Source organism: Cyphomyrmex costatus, unplaced genomic scaffold (genome assembly GCF_001594065.2).
Source record: "Cyphomyrmex costatus isolate MS0001 unplaced genomic scaffold, Ccosl1.0 scaffold60, whole genome shotgun sequence".
NCBI lineage: Eukaryota > Metazoa > Arthropoda > Insecta > Hymenoptera > Formicidae > Cyphomyrmex > Cyphomyrmex costatus.
The window spans coordinates 388,464-408,805 of record NW_017280156.1 but is presented as its reverse complement, the minus strand read 5'-3'; the positions used below and the strand labels follow the sequence as shown (position 1 = coordinate 408,805).

General features: G+C 35.1%; 1 protein-coding gene across 1 annotated transcript; it reads left to right on the top strand.

Moving 5' to 3' along the window:
- Positions 1-12,005: 12,005 nt before the first annotated feature.
- LOC108779496 (uncharacterized) lies at positions 12,006-15,635 on the top strand. The gene is made up of 4 exons (XM_018546918.1): positions 12,006-12,101; positions 12,694-12,960; positions 14,581-14,841; positions 15,506-15,635. The coding sequence occupies exons 1-4, from the start codon at positions 12,006-12,008 to the stop codon at positions 15,626-15,628; spliced, it is 747 nt and encodes a 248-aa protein (XP_018402420.1). The 3' UTR covers positions 15,629-15,635.
- The last annotated feature ends 4,707 nt before the right edge of the window (positions 15,636-20,342 follow it).

The window sequence follows — 20,342 nt, the reverse complement described above, 5'->3', positions numbered from 1 at the left end:
GTCTTCTCCTTTGCTAATACGTGTATACACCTCACGTACTTTTTCTCCAGAAAAGAAGGTTTGAAAGGAAACGAGAGAGAGAAAAATAAATAAAAGCAAAAGTAATTATCAAGCTGCAAATTTAGAAAAAAAAAAAGAAAGAAGAGGTAGTCTCAAGATCGCGCGCGTATGGGAGAGCTTCCTCTAGCTTGCGACGATACGCGAACCGCAACGGCCAAGTGGCGCAACTGAACTCAGCTGAACCGAGTCGGAGCTTAAATTACCGAAGAGAGAGAAGGCGGCGAGGGTGGTAGCGGCGCTGATGGTGGTAGTGGTGGTGGAACAGAGGGTGAGAATCGCGTCGTCTCCCTCGCATCGATTTACTGACAGTGGCGCGCGCTTCGTTCTTCACGAACACTCGCGAGAGAGGCTCGTGCACTCCAGAAAAAGCGCCAAAACGCCGCGAGCTATCTCGCGAGAAGAGCGTACTTCCAGATTCAGAAATTTTTTCTCGCACGATTTGCCGCTTGAATATCGTTTATGTTGTGACTTTCTTTTTGTGGAAAATTGAGACTTTCCAGAGAGAGAGAGAGAGAGAGAGAGAGAGAGAGAGAGAGACAGAGGTTTTCAAAACACTCCCTTGAGCATATCAAGATTATCAATTTTCAAGAAATTGCTTGTAAGATGAAAATTATCTCGTAGTAATAGTGATTGAAAACGTTCGCTCGCATTTTAAAATGTAACATGATTTAAAAAGATAGAGAGAGAGAGAGAGAGAGAGCGCGAAAGAATATTATTTTTTAAACAAATGACTTTGAAGAAAAATTGACAGTAAATTCTATTCGATTTTTACCGCCGATTCGCTAAGTTAATTTTTCAATATTTAAACAATTATTATTCGTTTTTGTTTTATAGAATTAAAAAATATTTGAAAAGTTGCATTAAACAAGAAATATCTTAATTATTTATAAGTAAAGTTTTCACATAGTATCCATTTATAGAAATTTAGAATTTATAGTCAAATATTTATTTAACTCAGAATTAACAAACAATTATAAAAAGCAATTTTGAACTATAAAATCTACGAAACGTTTCTCCTTTTCATTCCGTGTTACTTTTAATAAGAACCGAAGGACCTCGTACATTCTGCGATCGATTCGCTATAAGACAGTACCTCTTATGCGCAGCCAAAAGCCTTATGGCAGTTGGAGGGCAAGAGGAATGGAAGATACTCAAGATATTTTGTTCGAAATGAATATTACCCTCTAGAAAGTACTAGTGGCGCAAAACTCGCAAACTACGGCACGGTTATATCATACAATGAAAGTTACAATGAAAGTTAAGTTTTAGAAACGTGAAAATTGAGGAAATCGATGAATGCGATAACCAGCATCGAGAAAATTTCAGGAACATAGGAATGTAACTCGTAATGCGACTGACAAAAATCTGATGATAAACGATTCAATTTCCAAGCAATCTTATTCATTTACTCGACATGTTTTAAGCAACATTATTCATTGTATCTGTATAAAATATATAGTCGGTATATTTTATAAAAATATGAGATGACTGAAATAAAAGAATAAGTCTAACTTTAAATTATGTTTAAAAATTAAAATAATGGAATTTCTATGTTTTAATTAAGTATTTACATCAATTATTTCTATATAACATAAAAAAAAATCAAAAAAATACTAATTCTTATAAGCGACATTTATAAAAAATTTAAATTAGAAATAGTGACTAAAATAATCTGAAATAAAAAATAAATATTATGTTCTTATTTTTTGTACTTACAGCTATCTGTTCACGTATAGAAAAATCAGAATTTTTCTATACGTGATTTTTTAAATTAAAACTTTTTTAAAATTTTAATTTCATGTTTAAAATTTGAAAAACGGCAAAAAGAACGATCATTATCTTGATAAAAAAAATTAAACTACCAAAATTTTTTTCAAACTTTTGCGAAGGCCAACCTTTAATGAAAATATCCGTGGTATACCTATATTCGGAACGTATGTAAGGTTTTTTTGTATAATACTTCTCGATGGTGTTTTTGGTTAACCAATGACAATTAATTCCAACAACAAGGTTTCAGTAATAAAATTCACCACGTAAGTGGAAAAAGGTCCCCACGGGAAGAGATACTCTTACGGTCGAGATTCGTCTTTGCTGAAATCAGCGTTTTCCGAAACGCGATCTCAGGATGCTCAGACCCATGTCTACCGTCGATATGCTTCAACCACCATTCGCTTGTAATTGGTATGATCGTTATTTCGGCACTCATACTCCCGACTGAAATTCCCCGTGCTAATTAGTATTTGAAGCTCGCGGCGCGATTATTCACGATTTGGCAGTGATATTCCTGATAGCTGAAGGTTGTATTGTTATAACCCTTTGGTGAGCAACATGCCACAGTTAAAATACCTCGAATAAGACTATAACATTTAACGTTGAAATTCTCAATACTAAGAAACCAATATCCCTTTTCTAGAGATATGTATAGCTTTGCACGTCAAACTATCAAATTTCTGGTATGAAACAACGCATCTCAACTTAACTTATCTCATTAATATACATTGAAAGTTATACATTATTAGTGCGTCAACTTAATGCACACAAAAGTGAGTTGATTATGGTGCGCTTGATTACACCCATTACTGAAACCGGTAGTGAAGAACCGTGCAAGGTTAACGTGCGTGATTAACAATTCAAGTTTATATAACTTTATTATCGGGCCTGTGTTCTCGAGCGCTTCATTAATAATTCGGCGAAAAAGCAAAAACGCGAGAATTCGCCAGGGAGAGGAGCGATTTTGCATGCATCATCTTGACGACCTTCTATTCGTCCTGCGCGTGACACGCAAGTGATTGCGTTATCGCGCGATGGTAGTCCAACTGAGAAAACGAAAAAATATATAACGAACATAAAAATAACGTTGGTAACGATAAAAATTCGCACGGGAACGAGCGACACGAAAACCGTTCGAGTTTCTGCTGTCGCTTCTTCCTTTTTTTTTCCCCCTGGCGCAATGAGGACAATATATCGGGGATTTGGATTTTAACGATTTTTCAGCAGTGATGTTTTGCAGCAGTTTGCTCTCGGTGTTGTATATGTTCGAATAAAAAAAAAAGGCGCCGACTCTTGTCAAGAAAATTTGTACAACTATTTTACACAAAAAATATATTACTTTAAAATTTCATTTCTTGTGCTACACTTAGCGGTACACTTGAAACCTGTACTTCATGCTTTAGTCGACTAATTAATAGTTTGAAAATATTAATTACATCTAATGAGTTTAGTCTCGATATGATATAAACGAATGAATAAACGATAGAGCGACGAAGAAAAAGATAGCCTTTAGCATCTTTATGAAATATTAATTTTTTACGGTGACAACGTGACAAATGGACCACGCGTCTTTTTCTCACACATTTATTTCTGTTATATTTTATTCGTATATCATCTGTATATTTTCTACTCCTAAAATAAATTTCGTGTTTCATCAAGCACAAATAATTTACAGTTAGAAATTTCACATAATTAGATTTTACTTTTATGAAATTAGAGTTTGAATTTTTATTACAAAGCTCAATACAACACTTTCTCATAAAGTTTTATAGCTTTATTATAAAGATATGTAAAGATATATACAGTGAGTCAAAAAGATTTTTCCAATACAGGACAACCATTCTTATTGTCCTTAAAGACACATAATACCCAGTTAACCATGCAAATAATTTCAAAACATCCTGTATTTAAACATGTAGATGACATCTTACAAATGACAGAAGCAATTATTCTTTCATTTGCAGTTACTACTCATCAGCGAAACAATCCGACAACTTGATTCTTGCTATTAACGGTGTAATGAGTATCCGTCCGTTGTAAATTTTTAATTAAAATATTCTCCTTCAAGGATCCTCTGGGATTTCAAGCAAAGAGATATGGAGGTCTTGATGCGGGAGGTCGTGGATCCATTTAGAAATCTCGAGTCTGATTACATGATAAGAGGAAAAATTCTCGCGGGAGGCATTGACGGGGTAAATCGGCGGGGTGACAGATAAAAATAGTGTGAACGAGGAGTCGGCCATTGCGGGAAAGACCAATATAAATCGAAACGGTTTCCTTATCCATCTTCCATAACCGATAGCTCATCGTTTCTGCAGAAAGGCGAAGGAAGGTCGAATCCTGACATCTCCCGCGGCGAGTACCTCTTTACAGTAACGTGTAACTGCACATCTAAAGGGAGATTTAGAGGTTTACCTTTCCCCCCTACAGGATGCTCGATCGCATTTTGTCAAGAAGGAGAATTTTGTAAGAAGCGTTTTTCAATCGTGAAAGCGATTCTTTTTACAGTAACTTCTTTTTACAGTAATCGTGAAAAAGAAAAAATAAGAATTATATAAAAATATAAGAAAGAATTATATAAAATTTTCTTCCGTATATATTTTATTTAAGATAATTGAAAATTTTTCTTTATTATTATTATTATAAAAGTTAATAAAATTATATAAGAAAATATTTTTAAAATATATACAGAGGGTTTTTAAATCACCGGATATTGTTTTTATTAAGTCTTTAGTCTATATATAATCAATTTCTTTCCAACAAAATAAAAGCGTATAAAATAAATAAAATGTATGCGATTAACTTTTAAGAAAGAAAAAGTAAATATTATAAATTGTAATATATATGTATAATTTTTTTAATAATCATAATCTTTAATTAATTAGAATTAGAATTTATTATAATAAAGTCTCAATCAAAAATTTTTAGTAAATAAAAATGAGTCATATTAAAAATTGAAAAATTGTTATAAATTATCTCTTTGACATATTTTGTTAAACAAATTATTATCCCTGTATTGGATGTAAAAGCAGCACGATCGAAGAAACATTTAACATTTCCGAGATACCTTGTACTATTATCTTATTTTATGACGCGTTTATTGAATTAAGTTTCTCGATTGATTAATAATTCGCGCATCAAAAATTTCATTCAGTGTAACAGCGGTTGAGTGGGTGAACGGAAGAGAAGGCGGTGGTGGTGCGAAAGGGGTGAGAAGAGAGAACTTGTGCTTCGTGGCAGGCCGGTTAGGGGCGCTACACCCTTGCCAACATGGCTGTCGCGGTCTGATACTCCGCACGAGTCACCACGCATCCAGGTACCTGTGCCACGTCTGTTGCCAAGAAAACGCAGCGATTCGCGCGAGCGGAAAAATCACGTGAGTACAAAGGGTAGCGGCAAAAATCCCGCGCCAATGCACATTCGTGGATATAAAAATCCACTCCGGAGTAACGTTGCAAAACGTAATATTCGCGTTGAACGGAACGAGTGTTATCCGACAAGGTACAGCTGCCCCTGCGTGGTATATGTGTGTGCGCGTGTATACGTTCGTGTATATCCCCATATCCTTGTACGTACAATTGCGTCGGAGCTTCGAGACGCGTGTCTACATCGGCGATCAATAAAATGATGGCGGAGAGGAGAATATTTTGACACAATATGCGTGTATTTTTGCGCCCGCTAAAGACACCCCTGACATCGTCTACGTGCCATCGTTCGATATATATTCGCACCCTGTTTGCACCCTCCAACTGCATCCGTGTGTTATCACCTCCCACAAACTGTCTCTTCCCGGAAGTGATCATTCTGCTCTGGCCTTATCCGCTCGCCCATATATCGCCCACGAGATGTCGCGTTAAGGGGGATTGATAACGTCGTGGATGTTTCTTCGTTATCGCCCACGTCAAACGATAAGTGGCGAACGCTTTATGATTCAAAGAACAACGTCTTGGGAAAGTTAGAGATCTTAAATGTTTCATTATATTTTACAGTTTTATATAAAAAGTAATAAAATAGATTACACGCCAAGTTATGGTATTGTTGAGGACACGTGCGACAAAAAGCACATTTATCTCATCTGTCGATATCTTAGTTCGTAATGTTCGCATTTTCAATACTTTTATAAAACGAGAATTTCATGTCTCGTGAAAGATAGCAGGGTTCTTGTTTAGAGTTAGAATATTTTGTTTATTTTATCGTTTTCATTAAGAAACACGCACGAATCTGACCTAAATATATGTATCAAACATCTTACTCATCTAACCATCAACAAGAGACGCAAACTTCGTCTTTCTCGACCCTCGCAGTATCGACTTACAACGGCAAATACAATCTCGCGTGGAGATATAGAGAATGTATCAGAAATGCGTTTTCTTTGGTTGCAAATTCACTCAGATAAATCCAAAGTAGATTTTGCCAATTAATTAAGATTTACTGGCGAACGCAGCTGCAAGCTCACGCAGAAATATTAAGCGGGCTGTCTAAAATATTGAAATGGGTCACATGTTTGAAATAAATCAAAATTAATTGCTACGCGTATTTTATTTTGCTTTATAAAGCTATAAGTAAAATGGTCCTGAAGTAAATATTTGAATTTTTACAAAATTTGTTTTATATAAAAAAAAAGGATTTACTTTATTTTATAAAGAGTATTTTTTGTTAATAAAAATAGAAAAGAAATTCTTTCGTAGATTAAAACCAAAAACTATGAAAACGTGGAACTAACGTTACGCCTTACAGACATAACATGTCACCGCGACGTAGAGGCTTTCTCTACGAACGTCAAAGAGTGTCATACGGTGACACGTTGTGACAACGACGAAAGTGCAGCCAGAAATTCGACGAATGACTCGCAAACTTTTCAGTCCGAGGCGATCGAAGGCATCTCGTGAGAAACCTTGACGTACTTTTCACCGAGATATCCAGTTGCAAGTGGTAATGCATCCTCGATATGTATTCCCAACACGTACGATACGTAGGTGGAATAGTGCAATACGGGTGGCGCATCAAAGATTCTACACGGATATCTCGACACAATAATTAATAAAATTTGTCTACATCCTTGTTCGTGATAAATTTTTTATTTGAAAAAAGAATGCGTGTATACGAAGAATGCTAAAATAATACGGAGTCAATTTAAATAAAACATATACACTAAAAATCCCACTGTCAATTTATCCAATTTATGATATTTTTTGGCTGTCATAAATTCGTTACACGATAAGTTCATAAGTGTGTATTAGGCTTTTAAAGATAATTTATAAAAGTCTCCATTAAATATAATTTTATATATTTAATTAATGTTACAAATATCATTATATACCATTTTAAGTTCTCAAATTATTTTTTCCAAAACTTACGATACGCAAAAAGAATTTTGTTGCATACTTTTTTAATTTATTTTTATATGAAAAATTACTCTTTTTAATATTTTTCTTTCTTCTTTTAATGCCTTTTCGCTTATATAAATACACATAAAATGCAGACAGAAACTTTTTTTTGTAAAAAAAATGGTTTGGGTAAATATTCTTTTCTGATTTTCAAAATTATTAGTTCCAGTTTACACTTTGATCGAAATAATTAAAGCACACTCTTGGAATCGTATCCTATAGAATTTTCCCAAGTATTGTGAAAGAAGCAAATCTCATTGAAGGGATGGCATCGAGTCGCCATCTTGCTTGATAAAATTGATACTAGGTCTCGTAGATTTTTCTCCTTGGAGCCCTTTGATGACGATGTGTATCCGATTTCACTAAGGATATCCTCCTTTATATTCTTTGATAGTGATCAAAATTGCAACAAAGTTGATTGAAGAGTCGATCATCAAGTTTCTTCAGAAAAGTATACACTACAACGTATCAGTTACAATGCTCGCAATTCTGTCAATATTTTATAATTAATATAATTGCCGCGGCGTTCCTGTTTACTTTGCGTAAATAAGACAAAATTGCATAAATTTATTTTCGTTTGACTGATAAAGCGCCGTAAAAGTTCCTATAATTTAATGGCCAGTTTTAATGGCCGCTTTTATCACTCTTCTGAGACGCTTTAACGTCTTCTTTTTTACTACTCTGTCACATTTATTATTCATACATTCACTATCTGCTTCAATTCAAACCCGCTCTTAAGAAATTTATGGTTAAACGAATTTATAATTGATGTTGATGCATAATTTATATATATGACGATAATGAATATTACTTTTAAATTAGACAAAAAAGAAAATTTATTTAAATTTTTGTTTAAATGTTCTCTTATTCAAATCCGACTCCTTTCGTAAATATTTAATTAGCAAAAATTTTTGCAAAGACTTTTTATGATTTTTAGAAATTATTATTATATAATCTCACTTGAAAATTTTTTATACTTTTAGGATAATTACTATTTTAAACATTAATACATAATTTTTAATTGAAAAAAATTGATTTTGTCATGTTTTTTATTGTATTTTATATTGTCTATTTGTATTGTATCACATGCTATAGAAAATAAAACTTGATATTATTATTTAATTTTTCTTTATCTGCCCTCATACTTGTCGCTGAAATGATTTTATTTATAACAAAACTTAAGTTTTGAAAATGAAACGTTTCTTTTAATTAAATAGGCTAATTAAAAATAAAAAATTAACATTTTATATTTCACTATAAAATAGCTAAATTTATAATATAGGTACAACAGAGACAGCCATTTCCAAACACAATATTCACTTGGATGCGCGGTCGATCGTGCAACTTATGTAGTTACAATTGTTTTCATTCGTTAACATATTACGTCAGCGTGTTCTCGACACCCAGTCCGGAGGTGCGAAAAGTTTCAATAGAGAGTGTATGTTTCATCGATGGGCGAGACATAGGTAAATGATGTGGCAAGCAATGGCGTAACGTCCAACAACGTCAAGCATCGTTCGATTGTTTCAGAACAGTTTGCGATATTTGTTGCTTGTTGGAAACGCATTATGAGGCGTTGATATTTTAGAGGACTATTCACGAGAGGTGGCTGTTAACAGAGATTATTATGGAAAACTTACGATATACGTCCGATGTTTGACATGTGATATCTGATATTCAATAGAAAGATTCGTTTTTCAGAGAGAAAAATCTCGTTAGAATCTGCAGATGTTCCTTCATTGGATATCGGAATGTCAAATATCTGCCATCGCACATAATGTGAATTTTCCATTACACGTACATTTAACGACGAGAAACGTCCGCCATGTGCATTTGATCCTTACTTTCCGAGAATCCTTCGTATTTTGATAAAAAAGAAAATTACCATTCGTATATCGAATGTGTAGTATAAGTTATGAGGGTTGAATAAGGAATGAATTATTAGTACTGTCAGTAGGAAGTTTTAGAATACCCCGAGTACGATATTTCACTTGCACTGCACAGCTGTCGATTAATGCACCTTCGAACCTAGGATACCGTCGAATGACCCAAATCCACTGGAAATTTTACAATCGGATGTCACTGGCATTCCATCGCCATCGGCGACACAATTATCTCTTACAAAATACGATCCACGCTGAAACCAAACTCGATCGCAAGACTTCCCGTGGGCATTCAAACTGCGCATTCGTTTTCAAACGACTTTTATGCTACGTCAAAGCGTTAACTATATTGCTTCTGGCATGCCAAGAAATAATAACGGAACATTTATCGGTTTATATTTAACGCTTATGTATTTGACGCTCGATTTAATGCTTATGTACCTGACGATAAACAAATGGAATAATTCCATTATATTAACAAGTCACGCCACTTTTTTCCTCGGCCCTGAAAATCCTACTTTCCGTTTCGATGAGGGTTCTCGTAAAAGCCCCCCAGGGCTTTTAAAACCACGGGACCTTGTTTACAAGAGAGGTTTGACAGAAACGTGCGCGTAGGATTGGGAGAACTGACATAGATAAATCCTTTTTCGTCTCTCTCTATTTGGTACATCACAAAATTCACAACTGGGATGTCGATTAATCATTATACGACAGACGAACAATGATCACCTTCGTAAATTATTTTACGATTTGCGGATGGAATATTCATAAGAATCTGACGTTCTCTGCTACTCGGAAAAGTTTTAATAAGATCGCACAATACATGTCGCTACGATTTTTCAAATAATTCACGTTTTTCTCATAAAACTCATAATCCCGTATTTACATCTCGCGACAATAAATAATAATACAACAGTAATAAATAATTATTCATTGGAGAAACAGCATATCAAATAAAAAGAATTTTCAACTGTAATATATTTCTTCTGTTAACCCTAATTCAATATTCAAAATTTCTTTATATGAATAGTATTCGCTAGTGTTTTAAATTAATGTATATAAAAAAACATTTGTTATAACAGTTTTCCATATCATAATTGAAAAAAAAAAAACACTTATATTGGACCCACGAATGTCGATAAGAGTTAATACCATCTCACAATGGATTTCTTTTTTATTCAGCAAATGATTAACTTAAATTCTTCATCTTACTGATTCAAATTGCGTTTTTAAACGTCGAAAAGATTGGGCGTAAATTCCTAGACAATAAGTGGCATGCCTCTCGCAATTTTCGTCAAAAACGCCAACTAAACCGTATGAAGAGAAAATAAGAAAAAGAAAGGAGAATACAAGCAAGAATATTGCGCATCTTGTACGCGTCCTAGCAAAACTGAGATGTAAACACGTCGAAATGCCGTAATGGAACGAGAAAACAGAGAAACGACTGAAAATGCACCGAGCGGAAGACAGACGCGGCTCCTAGATATACACATATAGAGATTGCCAAGTAAAGAGAGAGGAATCGGTTGATGGGTACCTCTTGGACACACACAGGGATGAAAGTAGCAAGGGGGTGGGTGAAGCCAAGCGAGAAGGAAACTAGGACGAGAGGTGTTGGCCCAGGATGGGAGTGCGTTGGTACTAGCTCGGGACACTGACACGCCGTCCAGTCCTGCGCAGGAGTAGAGGTGAGGGGGAGGGGGAGGGAAAGGAAGGAGCGAGAGACGGATGGAAACGCGTGGATGGATTCTCACCTCACCGAACGATGCAACCTACTTTGTCGCCCGTTTCATTTGTACGATAAAACGTCGTTCTATCCGTCTATCTTATCAGTTGAGCGGTGATTTCCGTCCAGATGGAATTTTTCATCAGAGCTTTACGCTCGCCGTCTGTTTGTTTGCACGAGTTACATTCCGATTAAAACTTGGCTGTGTTTCGCGCGCGTGCGACGGAGACTTTTCTATATTAAACTAAAATGTTTTTCGTGATAATTAAATATCCTCAGAATTGATTACGCAGAATGGAATATGCTTAATAAGCAAGTTTCTTTGTTCCCGCTGCAATTGACATAAAACTTCCGTTAAATTTCCTTAATCCTCTGTTAAAGTTAAGTAGAGAAGCGTAGCTGTTCCTGCAAGTTCTCGAATACTTTTAAGCTCTCGTTATCTTTTGTTCGAACGCGATGGTCTTCCTACTTTTTTCGCAATCACGCGCGCTAAGGATTGTAATTCCAGCGTTATGCCTCCACGTGCAAGAGCGGGAGGAAAGAGATCATTTCGAGAGATGCAATTCCGTTATGGGGAACGGCCATTGTCCAAAATGGCGAATGATCTCCGTCAAATCTCAACAACAGCTGCCGTTTATGGCATCGCGACACGTCCGGCTGAAAATAGGTTTGTTCCACTTGCGAATATACGTATCGGAAAACCGTCCGTGCTATTGTTCTTGACTTTGTCAACCGTGCAAGGATCCGGTGACACAATTTGAACAGTAGGAGGCCTGACCTTAAGTAGAACTTACTTCATTTACGGGAGAGATGCGAGGGATGATCAAGATGATTTCTAGTTCAGTCTTTATTAGCTTATCGATTTATCTGATGGTTTTACTCCGACATGACGACGAAGACTAGCACTTTAATCTCCTCTGTTTATCCTGGGAACTTGCAACATGAAATTCGGAATCTCATTATCCTTCATCCATCACGTTCAATAACGAAATTCAGTTAATTATTAACGGCTCCAACAAATTCAATCATTTCAGGTTGAAATATTAATGTGCGTGTATACGATCTTTATTAATAAGAATATTTTAACGATATAATTCAGAAAGCTGACTTAATATTTTATTTGAAGCAGAGAACTAACGACGGGGCAAATATTATTTTCACGTGCCGCATCGAATCGAAATGATAATATCGAGCGGCACAACGTGCCAGAATCATCGTTCGGGCTCGTCCTCGATTCCACCGACCTCTCCTTTCCGGAAGGAGCTTAAGGGCGGGGTAAGCTTCGCGTCTATAAAGTCGGCCGCAAATGCACCAAGTCGAGTGGCGGCGGTACGTCGACCGCCAATATCCGCAAACTCGGTCAGTAGGTCAACGACAGATGCATCCGGTGCAGTTGCGTGATCTCGCGGGTATAGAGTAAAGTTCTCGTTCCGCGAGCTAAATCACCTCTATTTCAAACTAAAAAATTTCAAGTTGTTATCAATCAAAAAAAAAAATTTTTCATTTTCGTTCCTCCATTTGGTCCATATTGGTCTCCAATTTTTTTATATTTTTGTTTTTGTACTCTTACACATATTTTAGATTGGCTCTTGCATTCTTGTCAGTTATTACAAAATTCTTTTTTTCATCGATGTTAACATATCTATCGCTTCTATCTTCTTAACGTGTTTTTTTTTTACCTAAATTCTCGTATTAAATTCTCAGAATTATGCAACTGTTATTTAAAAAAATTGGCTCGAAGGGTAGAACAAACATTTCACTTTATATCCGCGAATCCTCGAATATGCCCGTTATACTCTTGCAAAATGACTTCTGGAAAAACCCATCTCGCGATTAATTCGCAAATGAAAACTCGTCCTCTTCATAGGCCACGAGAACGAAGAAATTCGTCAAGCTGGCGCCGTTCAAGCTCCGTTTCTCGAAGATGCTGAAATCGCGCAGTTCCGGCGATAGTCGCAGCAACAGCGTGGAATCCGAGGAACAGCAGCGGCAAATTAATCAGTCGTTGCCGTCAGGTACAGACGAGTTTGCGGATGCACCCGAGACGGAAACGGACAAGAATTGTTTGTCGGTTAGAAACGAGCAAACAATTCCCAGCTCACCTCCACCCTCGTACGAACACGTTCTCGAAGAGGTGAGTGCGCCATACCTCGGATGGAAATTTAATTGATTGTTCTCGCGCGATACACGAATCAAATACCACCCAGTGGGAGACTAAAAAATGTAGTATGGTCGACGTTCTCGATTGCGCCAATCGAGAACTGTTTATCGCAATCAGAGTTCAGTTTCAAGGATTATATGTGTAGCAGATACGCTCGAATAATTCTACCTGGGGCTGCGTATCGGCGAAATGCGAAACATACGGCCTGAAGCGAAGTCGATATCCATGACAATTCACTGATGGAAAATGTAACGAGCGGGATTAACGACATACACGTGGACTGTGTAGTTACCTGTGTGATCCGCCGTGTGATAATTCGCGCCACGTTGTCTGTACTTCGTAATGTAACAAATACAGTCGCGTCACACGTACTGCTACTGCCAGTAGCGATCACTCGTCATAGGATCTATGCTATCAAAGCATTTCATATAGGGGCCGTCCATATACCTATTATGTGAGCAAATTTTTGGCCATTTTTAACTTTCTCCCACCCCCATCATGTAAACAAATGTCAGGATTTCTGAGATCCTCCCCCTCTATAATTACGTAAGATTTTTTTGATATGCTTGATGTAAAATAAAAAAGAAGCTACTTTGCTGATATTGTTAGTAACAATTCGTTTTGGCATAATTTTTTTTCAACGTAATTATATAATTCTTTCAATATTATTATTATATTTAAAAAAAAACATATACGTACTATATGTACGGCCTCATATACGCGTGTAAGATGTTGTTTTACATAATTTTTTATTGATATTATAAAAATTCGGAATCCGACATCTCGAAGTTCAATATTTTTTACCTTTATTTCAATTTTTTTTTAAGTGGTTCTTTAATAAATTGAAGTTATCATAAAAATGTCTAATTTTTTTATATAATGAAGTTGATGTACCGAAATTAACGTGTGCAATATTCTAGAATAGGTTAACGGTAAAATAAGAAAAAAAAAACAACGTTGAAAATGTAATTTTTATATATAACACACTTAATGACAGATAAGGCTCGAAGACGCTTCTTTGACGAACTGCACTCAAATCTTACCACAGACTTTTCTCAAAAACGAGATTATAATAGTTTAAAAAATTACGATTTTAATGATTACAAAAAAGTAATAGGTTCACGGTCATTTTGGAAAAATATTATTAAAACAAAATATTGAGTGAAATGTAACGACGACAAGTGACAGATAAATCTGGCAACATTGCTAGAAGACACTTGAGCGCTGCAAAGGACGCGAATGTTTGAACGAGTTCAAATACTTTCGCGAAATAGCAGAAACCCGTGAACCGTAAACCGAAAAGATGAATGGGGAAAAAGAAAAAGAAAGACGATGCAACGTTGCTAAATTATCATAAGAAATTGTACAAGAAACCATTTTTTTTATTTCGTCATTTTTGACATACTATTTTTGCACAATATCGTGTATTTCACTACATAAAACTACGGATATATCATTAAGATATATTCGTTGTTTTAGTATTATATATTTTATCCAAATTATTTGCAGATATTTATAATTTTGAATGAGGCACTTCAAATTTTCGATACTTTACTAAAGAACCACCTTAATCATAAAAATATTATAATTTAGACACGAATGGAATCATCGGCCATTGCACTACGAGAAGCAAAGGAGAGAAATATGGAAAAGCAGGTTTCCAGTAATGAAAAAAATACGGAGGACGTTGACGACGGTGATGGAGGTGACGATGGCAGTGGCGGCCCAAGAGGTGCGGACAAAAAAGCCAAAAAGATACTCCATAAATCGAGCAAAGAATTCTACAAGGCGATGGCAAAGCAGTGGGGCATAACTTGCAAAATGAGTGATCATTGCAGATGTTTGGATTGCCAGGTATGTTTGTAAAGCTTTATTCTATTAAGTTCAGATAGATTCAAGCTTCGAAAATTCTGATTAAAAAAAGAAAAAAGTAATTTGAATCGAGAGATTAAATCTTACATATATATGTATATCGATGGAACTGGACCTAAAATTGATCACTTTGTCGCTATGTTTGAGCCAAATAATAGGTTACCATTTCTACGCCCACCTATTCATACATATATACCTAATCATATATATGTATATACAGTATGCATTGAATAAGTGAACGTAGACAAGAACTTGTCGACATCACTTTTGTCTGTTTCTATCGCATGTAAAATAATCGAAGTGCGAGTAGTTTAGTTAGAATTTACCATTTGTTGACAAAGTTGACACAAGGGTCCTTCTATCTTTGTTACTTATTGAATGCCAAGAAATATAGATTGATGTTTATATCGATTTGTGTCACCAAATGAAAAGCCTTTCGAAGTCTACGATTGTACCGATACTAAAATATATAATACGTTGAAAAATTCTTTGTTTTCTTTTGCAAGCAAAACTGACAAAGTGAGAGGGAGAAATTGAAATTAGGATGATTGATAGCAGAATTATTTCGTTGACTCGCAATTTTATATTTGAAATTCGGAATAGTTGCAAGCTGTATCACGTCATCATAAAACGCGTTCTGTCGCAGAGCCATTACTTCGACTGTGACTACGAAAAGGACGAGCAAGCGAAGGGCGATGGCGGTCTTAGCGCCGGTACGCCGATGTTCATCTCCGAGGTGATGCATGGCACCGCCTGCGCCCTTCTTTAAATCGCCCCACTCTTCCGGTTCCGCTTCTTCCCTCGACGGGAAAGATGTCTACCTGACTACATACGTAGAAAGACGTCTACCTGATTACACGCACAAAACGGGAATCAGCGCCTAAAGAACGACGGGGGAGCTTCATACATTTATATTCTGTACAAGATACGCGATGTCGGTGAGACGTCTACGTGTATTTCGACGTAAGAGAAAGAAAGAAGCTACTCATGCGCGCGATGAAAATATAAAGGGCATCGTACGTTTGCGGCGTACAAAGATGCGAGATAAATTATTTTCAGATTAGACTACTAAATCTGTGTACACGAGAGCACATCAAAGACAACCGATGTATAATTGCGCTGCTCTTGTGCGAAAAGGGGAAACAAAAAGAAAATTCTTGGTTCCTTTTTGCATAAGAGTTGTTCATTTATCGGACATAAAATAAAATAGGAGGAGATACATTTGAACAGTACACAATTTTGAACAATTTAAATATCATCTTCGGATAAAAGGTTTTCAACATCTTTTGAAAAATTATTTTAAGAACCTAAAGAACACTGAAAATTTTCTATTGCCATATATTTAAACTGTTCAAACATGGCCTAACAGTCAAATGTATCGCCATCTCTTTTACAGACATATTTTTTCAGCATTCGATGTAATATGTGTCATACTACGTTGCAAAGAGCCGCGTCAACTGGCGAAACGTGCAAGGCCACTTTTACGGGTAACATTGCAGAATTTGCGACGCGAGTCGTTTATCCTTATCGCGACTGGCGCTTAAAAATTAAACGTAGAGATCCATGGACGTGCGCTTTATTACTGTCAATTGCATTGCACTCGTTCCGGTTGGAGTTTTACGACAGAGTTAAAAAGACATAAAAAAAACATATAAAACGCCTTAATTCAACGCCGACATTCAATTCTCATTTTTTAAACGTAATTGATTAATTACAAGATTTTCTCATTAATTTCTACACTATATTGAAATTTTTCGCTTTAAGATTTAAAAAAGTACGTAAGGATAATATTTAACCTTCCGGAGCTGACAAAATTTGTAACACAGTTACTAACGCTGGGTTTGTAAGACCCATTTAATTTATGTTAATTGAAAGGCACTAATTGATTTTATGGAGTCAAAATAACATAACTCTTACAAAGAATTAAATACTAAGTATATTTTACAGTTATCGTTTACACTGCTACAAATTCAACTGTTTTAATTCTTGATTTTATTGTGACTTTTTATACATTAATTTGTTGTTACCATCACTATTGTATACACAAATTTTATTTTCAAAGTTTCGGTTTCGCCCTCACATTCTTGGAACTTACATGACCGACCTGCAGCCTTGAAACTCTCTTCAGTGTTTGTCCGGAAAACATGAGATTATCGTATACTGCATATACAATATTACATAATATCGCTGAAGATGATCGAAGCAGAACCGAAACATTCGATCATTCTCTAATTATGTATTACTTTAAATTCAAATTTATAATACACAACTAAATAACTATAATTTACATATTATTTATGTACTCTCATTGCTAATTATTATTCTACATTCTTGTATTTTTAAAGTATATTTTAATAAGAATAATCTCTCTAAATTTGTAGATGTAACATTAAGAACATCGAATTAATTGATATCATTGATAAAGAGATTTATAATTGAGTGAATTCAATGGATTCATCATATACTCCCCGGAGGGTTAAACTTTACTCTTATTTAATGACATATGCTTAAGATATTATGAAGAAAGAGAATCCATACCAGAGCATGAAAAATCTAATAAAATCCGCGTATATGAGCGCAGAGAATCAGTTATTCCATTATTGGATGAGACGCAGGCTTCACATATTCTCCCGTAAAAATTCAAACGATTCAAAGATCGCCTTACGTCGAAATTCTTTTAAACCGGCTTACGCGTTCAAAATACGTTCATGTATTTTCCATTATCCTCATTGTGTGTCCAGCATAACAGTAATTATGTTAACAGTGGTATAAATTGTTTCGTGTCGCGTTAGATCTACATTGAAGGAAAACCAAAACGTAGGTATACGATTTATAACAATCGGCCTATTTCCAATGCCGTTTTTCAACGCGAAATTATTTATCCAGCGTTGGATTTTTCTAGCCTATACATTTTGAACTTTGTAATTTTATTCATCAGTCGTTTTTCGTATTATGTTTACTGTGTCGTATACATATAATATCAAGGTTCTAACTTGTACTACGCAAATGCGCCAAATTATCTTTGAATGTAGATCTAACTATCAGACAAAACAAAGTACTTTGCATATTATTTACGCGTGTCAAAAGGAATTAATGAATAATATACTCTCGCAGGAGGAACTCCAAACTATTGTAAAGTTCTTTTGAAAGGAACGAGTGTTGAGAAGTGCAAAGGCTCCCAGTTTTCTATCTCGGGGAGAAAAATAGTTAAATAACTAACATATGTTAAGAGTAGTGAGAGATTTGCCGTGAAGATACGTTCGAAGAAATCGAAAACTCATGAAACACATGAAAGTATTTTAGATGAGATTGTCGAATCCGTGAACTCGACGACGTTAATCGTGGACCCTTGGAGGGCAAAGTAGTGAGACAGTAATCGAGAAGAATTCCAGCGAAACATAACACACAGTACCTGCCTACACTTGTTTTTACAAGAATCATTTCTTTTGTATCTTACAACGCGAAAGGAAGACAACTGTACGCAGACTACACGATATTGCCGTACTTCCTTTTATACAGAACATCCTCAAAATACTTGTACTTCGTATCGAATCTTAAAATCATACGAAATCTTCTAAAGAGATCCTGTTATTTTTTAAGTTTCACAACTTGAAGAAATAATAAAATGCTACAAATTCTTAATTCTATTATTTAGCAATGTTGTACAGATTATTTATTCTTTACAATTAGTTTTAGATAAAATAAATTAGTTATGAATTAAATTAAGAAGTGTTGGGTCTAAAAAAGTATTTAAAAAATTTCAATTTTTTATTTTTATTATATTCTTTTTTATAATATGTTTCCTATTGAAATGTATAATACTTTATTCTTTCTATTTAAATTACATTTTAACTCCTGATTATCTTTTTATTTTTCTTCTTCTATCTACTTAAATTTTCTTTCTTACTTACTATCTCAGGAAATAAATATTTCCTCTTAATTCCAAATAATCGCACATTTTACAGCTGTGAATTTTGTTTCTCTTCTAATCTATATAAATCATCCTTCTAGTTATTAAATGAATTTCCCTCGTCGATATAATTTGTTATGTGTGTTTCTACGAGAATATACTCGTCTTAAAAATAAAAATCAAATTTACGCGATGTTTGCGTGAATAATTTTCTAATACAAACGTAAATAATTTTCTGACGAGCCATTTCTTCATTCGGAAAGTTGGAATGCGAACGTCATCGGGCATTCGTATATAATTATATGTTGTACATCGTTCGTCTGCCCGTTTATAATATAGTATACGTATCTCTTGTGTGTCTGTGTGTGTATATACAATACAGAGGCAAATTAGAAAATAATAAATGAAGATTATATGTACTATCTCTGGGATATGTACAAGAGGAATATTAATGAATCGATTAGATCGCGAGGAAGAACTGCGACGTGACTGTTTAGCGTTATAGCGTTACAATCGGTGCTTCCGATTAGCCTTATTATTACAAAGTTATATTCACTCGCTCCTTGTCGAGTAAAATATGTTGCATGGACGAATCACTAATTACTCTTTTGATTTTAACAGTTATCTCGTTTCTATTTTATAAATATACTCTAAGGTACGATGAATGAAAGAACGTCGTTGATCATTTAAAGCATTAAAAGAATGACGAAAAATGAAAAAATAATAAATGAATTGTTCGAATTTCATTTACAAATTAGCCTCTGATCACTTCGGAATTTATTTTTATTGAGCAAGAACTTTTGCAAGTGGGTTATTTACATTGATTTTTCTCTCTCTCTTAATTTGTAGCATAAAATATTTTGGCAATGCTAATCAGTTAAGAGTCGCTACACGATACCTTTGTGTAATTCTCAGTACTGCATCTACCGTGTCTGTAAATATTTCAAAGTGTCAGAGACAGCAAATCCACCTAAGACAAATATTTATGTAATCGCCGATATTCAATCACTGCACGCGATAGACATCGCTCATGGGTCTAGTTGGAGAAAAGCGCATTTATTGCGTATCGGACCACTCTAATGAGCTGAACTCTATAAAACTCGTACTGACAATTAGATTCAGTTACGACAGATCGGAATACAGTTAGCCTGCAGGAAAATATGTCAGCAATCGACGTCGTACGTTAGAATATTAGATCCCGTCAATTAGCCACACATATTTTTCGGACAGCTCTCCAGAAACAAATATCGGGAAAAATAGACGGGGGAGACGAAAAGTCAATTGGTTTGTAAAGGAAGTGTAATTTGTTTAGCAAATGTATTTCTCATTCAGCGGAATACGTCGTGAAACTGTTTCTCGTATTAAATCAGCGCTTTGCAGCCTAAGTAAAACGACATTATAAGATCTAGTCGACGTGTGTCAATACAAAATAACTATTCTGTGTATGTATGAAGTGTATAGAGAAAATGTGTAATACGGCAGAAATTGTTGTATAGAAAATATTGAATGTAAAACTTGATGTATTCTAACAAACAGCACCAATAAACAGGGCCTAAACGGTAAGCGGTATCTT

Coding starts and splice junctions, on each gene's coding strand:
- LOC108779496 (XM_018546918.1), top strand. CDS start 12,006: ATGATAATATCGAGCGGCACAACGTGCCAGAATCATCGTTCGGGCTCG. Junction 12,102..12,693: donor GGAAGGAGCTTAAGGGCGGG/GTAAGCTTCGCG, acceptor TCCTCTTCATAG/GCCACGAGAACGAAGAAATT. Junction 14,842..15,505: donor GCAGATGTTTGGATTGCCAG/GTATGTTTGTAA, acceptor GTTCTGTCGCAG/AGCCATTACTTCGACTGTGA.